At 41.1% G+C, this 12,958-nt stretch overlaps 1 protein-coding gene across 1 annotated transcript in view; it reads right to left on the bottom strand.

The window, feature by feature from the left end:
• Positions 1-239: 239 nt before the first annotated feature.
• ANKFN1 (ankyrin repeat and fibronectin type III domain containing 1) overlaps positions 240-12,958 on the bottom strand; it is a gene marked incomplete at both ends in the record, with an annotated part of 57,218 nt that continues 44,499 nt past the window's right edge. The window contains 5 exons of the mRNA XM_083874784.1: positions 240-1,024; positions 3,168-3,387; positions 6,537-6,703; positions 10,120-10,288; positions 12,098-12,248. Of these exons, the coding sequence (XP_083730910.1) occupies positions 240-1,024; positions 3,168-3,387; positions 6,537-6,703; positions 10,120-10,288; positions 12,098-12,248 (1,492 nt within the window). The remainder of the gene's footprint in view (positions 1,025-3,167; positions 3,388-6,536; positions 6,704-10,119; positions 10,289-12,097; positions 12,249-12,958) is intronic.

Below are 12,958 nucleotides of genomic sequence, written 5' to 3'. Positions count from 1 at the left end.
TACGACTCTACCTGCAAAGCTGCAGATGCCAGTAATAATGATGCTCACTTCATGACAGATGATACCTCTGTGAGACCAGAAATCTGGTGATAAAGTCAAAAGGTTAGGATTCTTTAGAGTGGCACGAGTTGCCATTTCAGGAGCTGGATTTTTTACCAGTGGTTTTGAAAGTATGGCCTTTATGATCACAGCGCTCGTATCTCATGTGGAGTGATGGGAAGCAGTGCAGGATTCTGGGGTTAAAGGGTGCTGCTGAAAACTTCTGGGACAGCAGAGCCCGACTGCTCCTCTGGACCCGTGATCTGTTGCATAGCACTGTGCACATCCGTGTGCTCTACAGACTCTGTGCTCATCGCCCAGGACTTGCCCTCTTCATCCAGAAACGTTGTTTCATAAGGCTCCACATGTATCCTATGGACATCCTGCCTTGGTTCCTCATACTTGCCTTTCCTGTTCTCTGGAAGGCTGGATGCATGAGGTACTGAAGTGCTGTGAGACCCATCGATGGGACTCTTCACCTGCTCGCTGGAGGTAGGTTCTTGGGACAAATCTGGAGATCTCATGAGGTACTGGGTGTAGACGCCTTCTGACAGAGAGCCCACCTGAGTCTCGCTGTACACGCGCAGCCAGCGGTGCTGCCGGCTAAAGTAGTTGTAATGTTGGTGTTTCCCCAACTTTTTTTTCCCTAAAAAGCCCAGTGGCTGCTTGGAGCTGGAGGACTTGTCCGTGCTTTTCGGTGTAAGTCCTGACACTGTCAGGCCACTCATCTGCTCGATGCAACACTCAGCACTGGTGTCCGAGGCACCACTCTCTGTCAGTGCCAGGCAGGGCTTCATGTCGTGGGCTTGGAGCACGTTGGGTGCGCTGCCCCCCAGGCCAGTGCCAGCCTGCTGGGAGATGTCCTGGGAGGAGGAGTACATCAGGTCTAATTCCCTGGGGCTCAGCGCGTCGCTGGAGTCGTAGTCGCTGTCGGTTGGGAGGAACACCTCGGAGCAGCCTTCTTCATCCGAGCAGGGCTGAGAGTCTGCAAGGAGAGCTGGTTAACACTCACAAGACTCAAATGGCTTAACTGTCATTTATGTGGGGTTTTTTGTCTTAATTTTAAATCTGCAGTGCTGGGAATGCATGTGTGTTGCCTCTATAGAATTGCCGTGGACTGAGGTGACAGCAAAGGCAGTCTGGGAGGACTTATCAGGGAGGAGTACAGGTGTTAGACAGGTGGTGGCATAATTAGGAAAACCAGAAAGAGTTAATTTATTATGTTAAAGACAGGGAAAAAATTGCATTTGAATTGGGATTAAGTTCGGAGAGAATCTGTCTTCTTTTATCTTGCTTTCACTAAATTTCATAGACATGGAGATTTGTGAGAGAGAAAATCTCTAATCCAGGTGTTGTTTTTATTAAAGATGTCAGTTAAGTTACTCTAGATTTATATCTCTGTAACAGTGAGCAGGGTGCAGCTATAAGTGTGGCACAACATGGAGGTTGATAAATAAAAACTGCCCTTTTGGACATCAGGTGTGTTCAAATCCATCATTGTTCAAATCCAAAACAGACACATGTAATTCAAATGTGAATTTGTGGACCAAATCTCACACTGGCACTGAAATTGCTGCTGTCTTTTGGTTTCAGAAGGATCAATAAGATAATAAATAGTGGCATGTGTGATAGAATAGATTGATGCTCCATTGCCCTGGATAGTTTATCTTAGATCCCAGGAATTAAATATCGATTTTATACAGTGCTGACTGTTCACTTGGAGCTTGTGTAAATTGCTAAAAAGCCCAGCACTAATGAACCCAGGGTGTGCAGGACAAGATAAAGCTGCAGTTTGCACTGTGCCAGAGCTAAGGATTATTCTGCATTCATGGTCTGTAACACAGGGGAAAAACAGCTCAGGGAGGGGTGCTGAGAAAGAACACCACTGTATAATGGAGTGGAGCAAAGCACCACCCCATTCAGGTTTCTTTTCTTTTAACTTTATGAAATTTAGTCACAATAGATTTATTCATTTTCCTTAACTGTATAAAACTGCCAGTTTGAAAAAACCCCAATTATTATTACTATAATGGTCATGGCAGTTGTTTAGTTCAGCATCTGTTTCTTTTGTTTCTACTGTTTCATTTACTTGTTGCTTTAAGGCAGCTCAGCAGAATGATGGTTTATTTTTTCCTCCAAACTCCTTATTCTGTTAGCAAAATGGGTGTTGCTGTTTCATTTGCTTCATCTTTATTTGCTGTGATCCGTTTGTTTCATCAGTTTAATTTTCTGGCTATGTAGAGAAGTAATAATGCTCAGTGAGGTGGGCATTTATGTGTAATTTGTGTGATTCAAAATGCTTCTTTAAAACACTGAGAACTCAGAGAGGTGTCTGTAAACTGCTGTTAAACTGGACTATTAGCACTAAAATTTGCTCTATCAAAAGAAAGCAAGAGGGGCATAAGAAATAATTGCCGCAAAGCAGAGGAACACTCAAGGCCTGGAAAGGAAATGGCTGTGATACCTGAAAAACAGAAAGTGGCAAATGGAAACTATGGAAAAAATTGAATTAGATTCTGTCAAATTAATGGAAACTGTGGGGAAGAATAATAAATACATGAGTGATGAGGATGGATCAATAGCTTCTGCTAGCAACTCATGTCTCATCAGCCTAAGAAAACTCTGAACATGTTTACAATTAATGCACAGCCATTGTCAGAGCTCTGAAGAGCTTTTGATAATGTTCTTTACCACAGGCTCTGCAGCTGTAATTGAGACAAAGAGAAAGCTGCCTCCATATAAAAGAGCAGATTGTTGATGTAGACAAAAAAATGAAGTAGGCAGCTTTCTTTCACCATGGATGGATTTTACTGGAATTCTGGACATCGTGGAGAAGCCAGTGATAGCACTTGTCCCTTCCAACCTGTTCATTAAATGATCTGGAACAGCGAGGTGACAAAGTTGGCTGATGATGAGCAGTTATTCTGAGTAGCTGAAAGTAAAAAATGATTGTAAAGATTATAGAAGGATCTCAGGATACTGAGTGGCAAATGATTGGTGAAATGATCGTTAAAATACCTTGACAAGTATGGGAAAAATTTACTCCTTTTATAAAAAGACATACAAGAACTGTTATAATTAAAAGTGAGTTTAAAGAGTGCTTGGTGAACAAAGAAAAGTTCTCTTACCACTCACAGCTTTTCTCCTCTGCATTCTAGGCTCAGGGGAAGGGGGAAGTGAAGGAAGACAGTCTAAATGTGAAGAGGTGGAGCTCATTTTCTTTTGAGAATGTTCTTCTGAAAGATCCACAAACTTTTTTATGGGCAGGCCTGCTGCTGGCTGCTTGTATCTTGCATTCTGCAGTGCTTCTGTGATCCATCTCATGTCCCTCCAGATCTCATCAATTTGCTGTGGAGAAAACAATAGTGGCAAAATACAGTTAAGGCTGAGTATTAATTGTACCTAAGTGTGTACTTTTTCAAGTGCCCAGGTAAGTCTGTAGTTACTGGCAAAAAGAGCATCAGGATTCTCCAAAAGAACATTCAAATTGAGGTGGTCTGAACTGATTTTGATTAAGAGGTACCTCAATTAAGAATGTGTAGTTAGGAGGGGTGAATCCAGACGTAAAGTCTGAATGGAAAGAAAATGAAAATTGTATTTTGATGGAGTAAATAGTTTGTAGCACACCTGGAAGTTGGTTTGATTCTGTACTGGAATAAAAGTGAGACTTCTGAAACATCTTTGAAAACCCAGGTCAAAGCAATTGCTCAGGTCAGATCTAATTTAACAAAGAACATACACACGTGTGGATACATAAATGGAGGGCAGAAGCACAGCTATGAGCCAAACTGCAGTTTCACACTCACCATTTTAGCCTGCATACATTTTAAAAATATGAATCTACACAAAAGCAGTTCTAACACATGCCTGTTGATGGCAATAAGAGACAAGTGCCTAAATCAATAGCAGGATGTAGGTTTAAGTATGTCTGCCGAGAGGAAAGATACTGTTTATGTGGATCTGAAGAGTTTAGATAATGGAACACTTTCAACATCTTTTAACATCATCTTCAAACCATTCAAGACCTTTGATGGCTGAGCAAATGTTGCAACCATCAAATGAGAGTAGCTGTGAGTAAATACCCTCCTGCTGCAGTGTCCTTTCTAGAACTTCCCCCTGTTTTCCTACTGAAGGTTCTGAATTTCTAGTGAGCCTTCCTATTAATACTGCAGTGTTTGAGGGAAGCTGTTTTGCAGTTATACAAGCTACATTCTGCAAGAATGCAGTGAGAGTTCTGGCTCAATAATGGAGAGGCAAAAATGAGGGCTACTCTGTTCAGTGACAATTGTCTGATAGGGGAGTGACAGAGGGATCAGGGAGCCTGCAGACCGATATTTGAAGACAACTTCTCTTAGCTGGAATGCTTCACAAAATGCATATTCAAAGTGTGAAATTTACTCCCAAGGGATACTGTAGATGCCAGATTTGCTGGGGTAGTTCCTGATGAGCTGTGTTGGAGGCAGGATAGCTGGGCAGCTGGGTCTTGGTTTTGACCTAGTATGGCCATTTTTATGTAAAGGTGAAATCCCGACTCCAATGATGTCAGTGCAAGCCTTGCCACTGAGTCAATTTGAGCTAAGAATATACATCAATAAGAATAGCAAATGGTTCAGAGATTAATTCATAATCCTGCATAATTTCAAGACTTCAGTGTAGCTCCATGACAAGAATTCCAGTTAGCAAACATCTCACCTATTTGATTTTAGGGATTTTGTACATCCTTTCTGTGATCCTCCCTCAACCCCAAACAAGAACCATCCTGCATGCAGTATATTAAAATGCAAATCCTGTTGGTTTTTCCCCTGGTGCTGTTCTGCAGGACTTTGTAATGAACTGTGGTTCTTTTACAATTTAGGAACATTTGAAGCATTACATGATATAAATTACAGCTTAACCTCAGTTTTAGTTTCAGTGTTTGTAGATTTCTCTCCTTTCTTTGTGACATTCTAGTAAAGACTCCAAGTACCTTACGTTCTGGTTGGGGATTTTTCAATAATTTTTACTTCTCAGTTGTCTTCTGACTCCTTTTCAGAACTGCATTTATATATACTCCCTTGCTCTTTACAATGTTTGGTTTGTGTAGAGACTTCAACACTGTCTTAGATCTGGGATCACACAAATGCTCTTGCGGTTTCGTGGTCACCACTGAAGATTGCGGTATGTGGTGGGCAGAGATATTTTTGCCAATAGGTGGAATACAGCTGGTTTTCATTTGAGAGGAAACCTGACAAGCCTCATACACTGTCACAATAATTCAGCACAAAACACTGACGTTTAAAATGTTCTGCCATATTTTCCCAGCGTGGATATGTGACTCAAATACTTCAGAGAAGAGGAACACAGAACTGTCTATACTGTACCCTGCAAAATAATATACAAATGCTTGGGTTTGATGTAAAGGATAAAAATTTCCCAAATTCTCCTGCAGACTGCAAGAAAGCTAGGTTTTCCAGGTGTGAGAATGAGAAGTGAATGAGAGTGAAAGCACAATGGATCTTCCCTCTCTGCCCTGCTGCAGGTTGCCAAAAGCTCCAAGTGGACAAGGCAAAGGGGATCTGAATGCAGAACAAAGAGAAATAGAAATATCATCCTTTTGTTCATAACTGTGGAGGGCCAAACATCTGGTCAAAGGGATAAATGGTGTCTTGGCCCCTATTCCAACAGAAGATAGCTTGAATATTAATATAGAGATGTAAAGTTATTTGCATCTCTCTTGTAGAAAGACAGGTCAATGCCCACAGATATACTCTGCAAAAGTCATGAGCTTTATCTATAAATAACTAATTGCCAAAATCATTTGCAATAGCACAGGCTTTGCTATGCTGCAATGGAGTGTAGTTCAAAGAGCCCTGAGTTGAGTAGGTAAAGTCTTGATTTGGGAACAGCAGAGGAAAATCAGGATGAAGGACAGAGAATAAGCAAATTGGATGGGTATGGTAAGAGTGGTGATCCTCCTTCACTGCGGGACTGAAGCAGTGCATGGTGCTGGCCAGGCTTGTGGCTGCTTGTGGGGCCAGCTTGACATCTGAAATGCAGAGCTGTGTTCCTAATTGTGATATTGTTGGTGGAGATTGTCTCCACAACCGAGTCTGAATTTTCATTTTAGTTTTTTTAATTGCCACGTTATCACAGTGAAAAAATGCCCCCAGTTCATGCAGACAAAGAAAAACTCTTACACAAATGAATGCCCAGACATGGTGCTAGCTTACCTCACATTAGATGGGAGGGAGTTTTACAAGCAGACTGACACATTTCTTTATAACAGTCTAGTATAACTGTCATTTGATTTTACCCGTAAAAATCCTTCTATAAAAGCAACAACTAAGGAAAGCATGTTCTGGGTTTGAATTTCATAAAAACGGAATTGCACTTTTGATACAACTGCTCTTTTTATGATGTCTGTGAATAATTCTCCATTTAGATTTCAAATTACAGCCCCATGCAATTTTTAAGAAAGCCACCTTAAAATCTTGGAATAGTCAGAAACAGACTATTACCTGTATGTAGTCTATAACTTGCTGGTGTCTTTGTTTGGCTGCAGCGACTTCACTGTCTGAAATTGCTTCCCTCAGGGACTGCTGGGTTTTCAGAGAGTCCAGCTCTATGACAGCAGAAAGGCGGCAATACAGGCTTATAAATTTTTCCTTGTAACAGCAAAAATGAACTGTGAAAAGACAAAGTGCAAAGGAAAATTGTTACATTCTGGTTATGAAATATGAAATCCTTAGCTTTCAGAACACAAATATAGTAACTAACTCTGGATGGGTTTCTTTAAGCTAGAAATAAATAATACAGGCTTCAGTTCTCCTCTCATTTACACTAGATTTACTCTGTAACTTCACTGATTTCAAAATAATAATTTCTAATTATATCTAAGTGAAGGGATAATCAGGTCTTTAGTATGCAGCTCCAGAGGCTATCTAGCCCTTGACAGCTTTAATCAGAAAGGCTATTTCTGAGGCTTTTATAGCTCATCATTTCTTTTATCAAGAAGGTAGTGACATGGCTGGAAAATGAAACTCATATTTTATTTTATTTTTAATTGAGTGTTTAAGAACGAAAGGATCATTTTGAAGGCTGATAACTTTCTCTTGGGCTATGCTGGCTTAAATCAGGAACTTCAATGTAAATGACTCAGTAGGAAAAGCATTGCAGTCATATCACAATTTGGGGAGAATTATTAAAACTCTTTTAGATGCTACCACACATCATCCTCTGAACTCTATTGCAGAAGGGTAACACAGAAAGTTCAGACATGACCTCTTACTCTGTGTAATTTGACTTTGGAGCAGCACAGAACTGTCCAAGCTTCACTAGACAGAACAGCTACAATGCCATGGAGCTCTGCAGATGTTAATTTACCTGGTGTGTTAAAGCTACACTATACCAGAACCTGCCACTGCTCAGGCAAAGCTGGGCAGTTACAAATGGTCGTGCAGACATACTGAAACTTGCTGAGGGAGAGCAAGTTTTCAGAAATACTTCCCCATTCATTGGTGCTGCAGTAAATGCAAACATACAGCGTGATCTTGTTAGAGCAGCGAGTGCCAGTCGGATTTACTGCTGCTACTCCTCTGGACTGGGGCAGGGCATTTTTCAGAGTGTTCCAGGTATAAATTGCATATATATTCTTCTCATCACAAATATTAAAAAAAAAAAAAAAGAAATTAAAACAGTGTCCCATGTCCCATTATCCCTCACAAACAACATGATTAGAATAATTTAGAAGAATTTGCTGAACTTAGAGATCCAATCACAGAAACATTTTTAGCATTAGCAATAAAGGCCAAATCTGAACATAGAAATCTCACCAAAAAATAAAAAAAAAGAGTAAAAGAATGAATTCTACCTTCTGGTTTCAGCAATGCCTAGATATTGCAGGGATACAGTGTGAATAGTGTGTGGTCTTCCAGTACATGTGCCATATGTGGTGGACTCTTGAGTGAATTACAGCCGCGGTTTCGGCTCCAGTGCTGAAGTTTCAAGCCTTTGTGGTTTTAAGTCAGACCCTTTAATGTTACTTTAACAAATGTTACTTCAACGTAGTCTTTTGTGGTTATGCAATTATATAGTTGGTAGCCACCAGCTAATGGGGAATGGAAGCTTCTAATATTTGCGATGTGAATCACAGTCACTTTATAGAACATCAGGGATACATATATAATAAGTCATATTGAAATGTCATCTGCCTTTGGCCAGAGGATTGCTTACTTAAAAAAATACTCAAAAGTAAAACTCCGCTTTCCCTACTGTTTTCTCCACCATGAATTGCTTTCCCACTGCAGCACCATTGCTGAATGGAGAGGGCTGCACCAGGAATGCCTTTTGGGACATGCTCTGTTGCATGTTTGCGAGTGCCACACCTTCCCATGCAGCCTCTATTGATTTGTCAGACACATGCAGACTGTGTCCCTGAAATAAGAGGCACTCCTGCCCCTGGCCTGTGTCCCACCTAATGAGAATCAAATAGCCTGCACAACCTCTAATGAGGAGATTAATTGCATCAGAGTTTAATATGCTGTGTGCATTAATTTGCATAGCAAGACAGCAGGCCCCTCTCAACAGGAGAAATTATGTGCTCCATACTCAGAGGCCAACAGGCTTCAGGATGGCACATCAGAAGATAAGTGTGGCTTTAGGGCACTGCAGCCATGGCCTTGTGACCCAAAGCACTGAGCTAACTCTTCTCATTCAATTACATTAGCTTTCCTTTGAAGGAGTAACTTTTCCTTGGCAGACTACACCATGTATTGTGTGGCTATTCCACTCATAATTGTATGGCAGCTCAGCTGGCATCTGTCCTCCCACAGGCAGCAGAAACCCCCAGAGCTGTCACAGGCACCACAGTGTGCTGTGGCTGATGTGGCATTAATCCAGTGCTGTATTCCTGCCTGATCCAAATGAAATTTGTGTTGCTGGGTGATGGTAGGTCATGGATGAGTTGTGACTGCAGGCAAGGCAAGACAGTCCATTAATATCTAATTTCCTACACAAGTGACTTGAGCAGCACTTGGCACTGATAGACAGGAGATGGGAAGGTAATGGTGTCACATAAGCACCTGAGAGGGACATCACTAGGGACACAGTTGCCACTAAAGCCTTTCCTGAAGTGGCTCCTGGTGTGCCGACTCAATCAGTTTTGGCTCGCATCTTTCTCTCTTCTCCAAGGCAGAGGAAAGAAAGATCCCCAGTTTTACAGGCCAGAAGGAAACAGAGCAGACTGATGTGTAAGGCTTAGCAGCCCCCACATTTTAATATTCTTTCTAAAAAGAACTATTAAGTCTTTATGAGCTGCTTTTATGTGGAACCTTTTCTTTTCTCTGTGGACCAAAGAAGAAGAAATGAGAAATAGAGGACCTGAAGCTAAAGCATCTTATGCCTTCTGTGAAACAGCTGGAAAACTCTGTTTTGGGGAATTTCTGCCCAGTCAGCAATGCAGTGGAAGAAGAGAGGTGAATCTGCTACAGCACGAGATGTGCTCTCCAAAAAAAGAGATTCGAGTTCAGTGCTTTGGCATTTTTCACAACAGGCTTTTGCTGTACCACGGAAATAGGACAGTCTCCTGCATTTTTCCAGGTATCAAAGGGAAAAAGTTGCCCCTCACATTGGAAAATATACTCAGACCTTTCACAAAGCTGTGAAGAAGTCAGACCTTGAGTAGGACAATCTGCAATCAGGATCTGCATAAATCCTCATTAGAGAACCAGCGATTTTCCTTGTGCCAACTTAGAGAGATTTTTTTTGCATCTCCCGCCACACTCCAGCCTTCCTGTGCCATGTGCAATTTCTCTCGGTTCTGTGTTTTAAAGAACATCATCTTGCAAAGAAGCTTCCAGACACATAGTGGATAACTGTGGGCCTTGCTCTCTGCTTTGCATTTCAATAACGATGGCTACAGTGAATGCTTTAAGCGCCCTGCTCCCTCTGTAACTTGTACACCGTTATAGGGAGTGTTGTTGCCAAAGCCATCATGTGATTTATTGACTCTCCACTGGGACAAGAGGGAAAACAGATACAACTTTGTGATTTTATTATAAGGGAGACTGGCTTAATATTTCTAGGAGAAGCAAGCTACTATACCGAGTTCAAACATCTGAAGAGGGAGGTTAAGAAATCCTGAGTGTGGGGTGTAAGGATTATTCTGTCCTGGGGCAGTGCAGACATCGTCTGAGGCGGGGAGCAGGAGAAGAAAGGAGACATTGTGACCCAGTTCCAACACCTCCTGTGTGTACAGACGGAAGTGCTTAGCCTGTACAGGGACACGCGCGGGGGAAGGAATAGGAGAGAATTACAACATGGCACTTATATAAACAACACCCCAAATGATATAAAACATTAAAGAAAATTTGCACAACATCAAGCTCGGAATTTTTATAAAACGTAAATATTTGGGGCGGGGGGGGGGTGAGGGGTGGGTGGTGGTAGCTAAATGTGGGTTCATGTCACTACATAAAATAAAGATTTAAAGCTGCAATGTTCCACATTAAAACAACACACACAGGCACAACCCCCCTGAAAACAACATTTATGTTTCTTATTAGGCAGAAAATGATCACATGCCATGTGCTTTTCAAGATTATGATTGCATAATTATGTGAAAACATGAAAATGGATTCAATTAAAAACCTTTAAGATTCAATTTAGGGTTGGTTAAGAGAAATATGCAGCTCTCCCTCAACACGGCACTGAAAAGGTTTAACAAGTGCTGCAGCAAGAGAAAATGGCCCAGGCAGAGGTGGCCTGAGGCTGCTCAGAGCTGCTGTGCGCAGCACTGCCTTCTGCCCTGGCTGTGCCCCAGTGCCACTGTCCCTGCTCCTGGTTGCCACAAAAATAATAAAAATACATAAATAAATCCGTGGAATTAAAAATGCAATTCATTAACATAAAACTTTGGTGCTGAGCCATCAGACCATTTGCATCTGTGTTTAACTGCAAGGTCATGTTGATGTCTATCTCTCAGGCACAATGGATGAGCTCAGATGCTTGGCTGAGCTGCAGCCTCAGGAATATACTGCACGGTGATCTCAATATTTCAGTCCCTAACTCTAAAAGAAAAAAAAAAAAAAAAGTTGCACAAAAGGTATAACCTCCAAGCAAATGCAGTAACATAGAGACCTGTACAGAGCCCTATTGAATTAGAGTGACTGACCACAAGGCAGCACACCATCTGTCTTAATTTTGGATTTACTTGAGTCTTACTTGGCTCTTCTCAGGCTAGAAGGTGAAGCACTGATGGATTCTTTTTTAAAAGCAAAGCCTAAACCTTTCAAAATCAAGAAATGTAGAACCAGATTAATTTATTTTAAGACCACATCTTTCTAGCTGCACAAACAGACCTTGAAGTGAATATAAAGATGATTTACTTCTACTTTAAGACCTCTTTACCCTTGCAGACCAAAATAAAATGGAATTAATGGAAACAAGAAACAAAGTTCTTAGCTTATTTTTTCATGGATATTTCACATCAGAGATTATTCTCCCTGACTTTATTTATTCACATATGCATTTCTTGTACCTAAATGTAAAGCCAGAAGCCAGACACCTCTCCTCATCCACAGCAATCTGGGGGGCTGGGAATTTGTGTTTTAGAAGGGGTACATTCATCTGTGTGCAAAAGAGCAGCAAAATGCTGTGTCTTTACCAGGCCTTTCCTTCAGCCTCACTAGAAGCCTCCCAGAAAACAGTGACTTGCTGTGCTTGCCAGCAAAAATGCTTCTTTTTCTTTGTCAGCTTGATAAAGTTGCTCAAAACTACCACTTTCATGAAAAAAGTGCTAATTTTCACCTGCCTGAAGTTGCATAAATAAGGTAAAAGATTAAAAACATAGCAGGTAGTGGAAATTTGTCTCTGAATCCTTGAATGTTCACACATCCAGGACAAGAATGTTTTACTAAAGATGTTCCCCCTTAGAATAATGGAGTACAAAACTTCTCTGCTTTGTTTCTCTTGCAACCCTGACATTGATTTCCCTACTTTTCAGTGACACAGTTTGTAGCTTTTTGTTGCATTCTTAGTAATGGGGTTTTAAAAAGGTGATAAATCCCACAAAGGCAAATACCTGATGCAGAGGTAGATTGATCTGTTTGAGGAGAGCTTTCACTGCTGTCTGGAGCTCATACAAGAACAATTGAGTAGGGCAGTCTGAAGTATGATCCATACTTTCCATGGATTCTGAGCCAGAAAGTGTTTGGATCCATTCCCACTCATCTCTGTATGTTGAGTCAAGTTAAAATTAGAAATATAACAACAGTTCAAGGCACAAGCAGGAATTCAGTGTATGTGCATTTGGGATCTGTTGATAGTTTAATCCTCATATACCAAAACATTCTAAACTTGTGCAATCTTGATTGAACTCTGAAAAGTTTTATTTTTCTAGCACATGTACATCAGGCTGAACATTCCTCTGGAAGTCCAACTGCCTTTGAAATGTTTCACCAGGGCTTCTCACTTCAGGTTTTCCCTTTCACATTCTTCATTCCCTATCTACCACAATATTTTTAAAAACATGCATTGGAAATTGCTACAGTTAGCAGGAAGTTTGATCTCTGTGAAGGACTATCTTCTACTCATTGCAGCCAAAGAACTTCCTGCTTTCCCCCACACGTCTCTATTTGAGACCTGATAAACATGGGAATCATAGTTCTGGATCCAATCCCTAATTCACCCTGCCCAGTAGTCAGTCTTGAATAGCAGCCAGCATCAAACATTAAAAAAAAGAATGTACAGGAAACCCCACTACAAGACAAGTAATAGCTGTGGTATAATCTGTTCCTAAATAAAGATCTGATCTTAAACTTCAAGAGTCAGGGATTGTTATAAACTCTGAAGCCTTAGCCTTTATATTCCTTCCAGCATTGTTGTTAGGATTCACTACTACATTCTGGATATCTCTCTCATCTGTGTAAATATCCCCTTCCTT

The sequence above is a fragment of the Zosterops lateralis genome (genome assembly GCF_965231275.1).
Source record: "Zosterops lateralis genome assembly, chromosome: 18".
In the NCBI taxonomy this organism is placed as follows: Eukaryota; Metazoa; Chordata; class Aves; order Passeriformes; family Zosteropidae; genus Zosterops; species Zosterops lateralis.
Note: the sequence above shows the minus strand (reverse complement) of the source record. Positions and strands in the feature narration are given on the sequence as shown.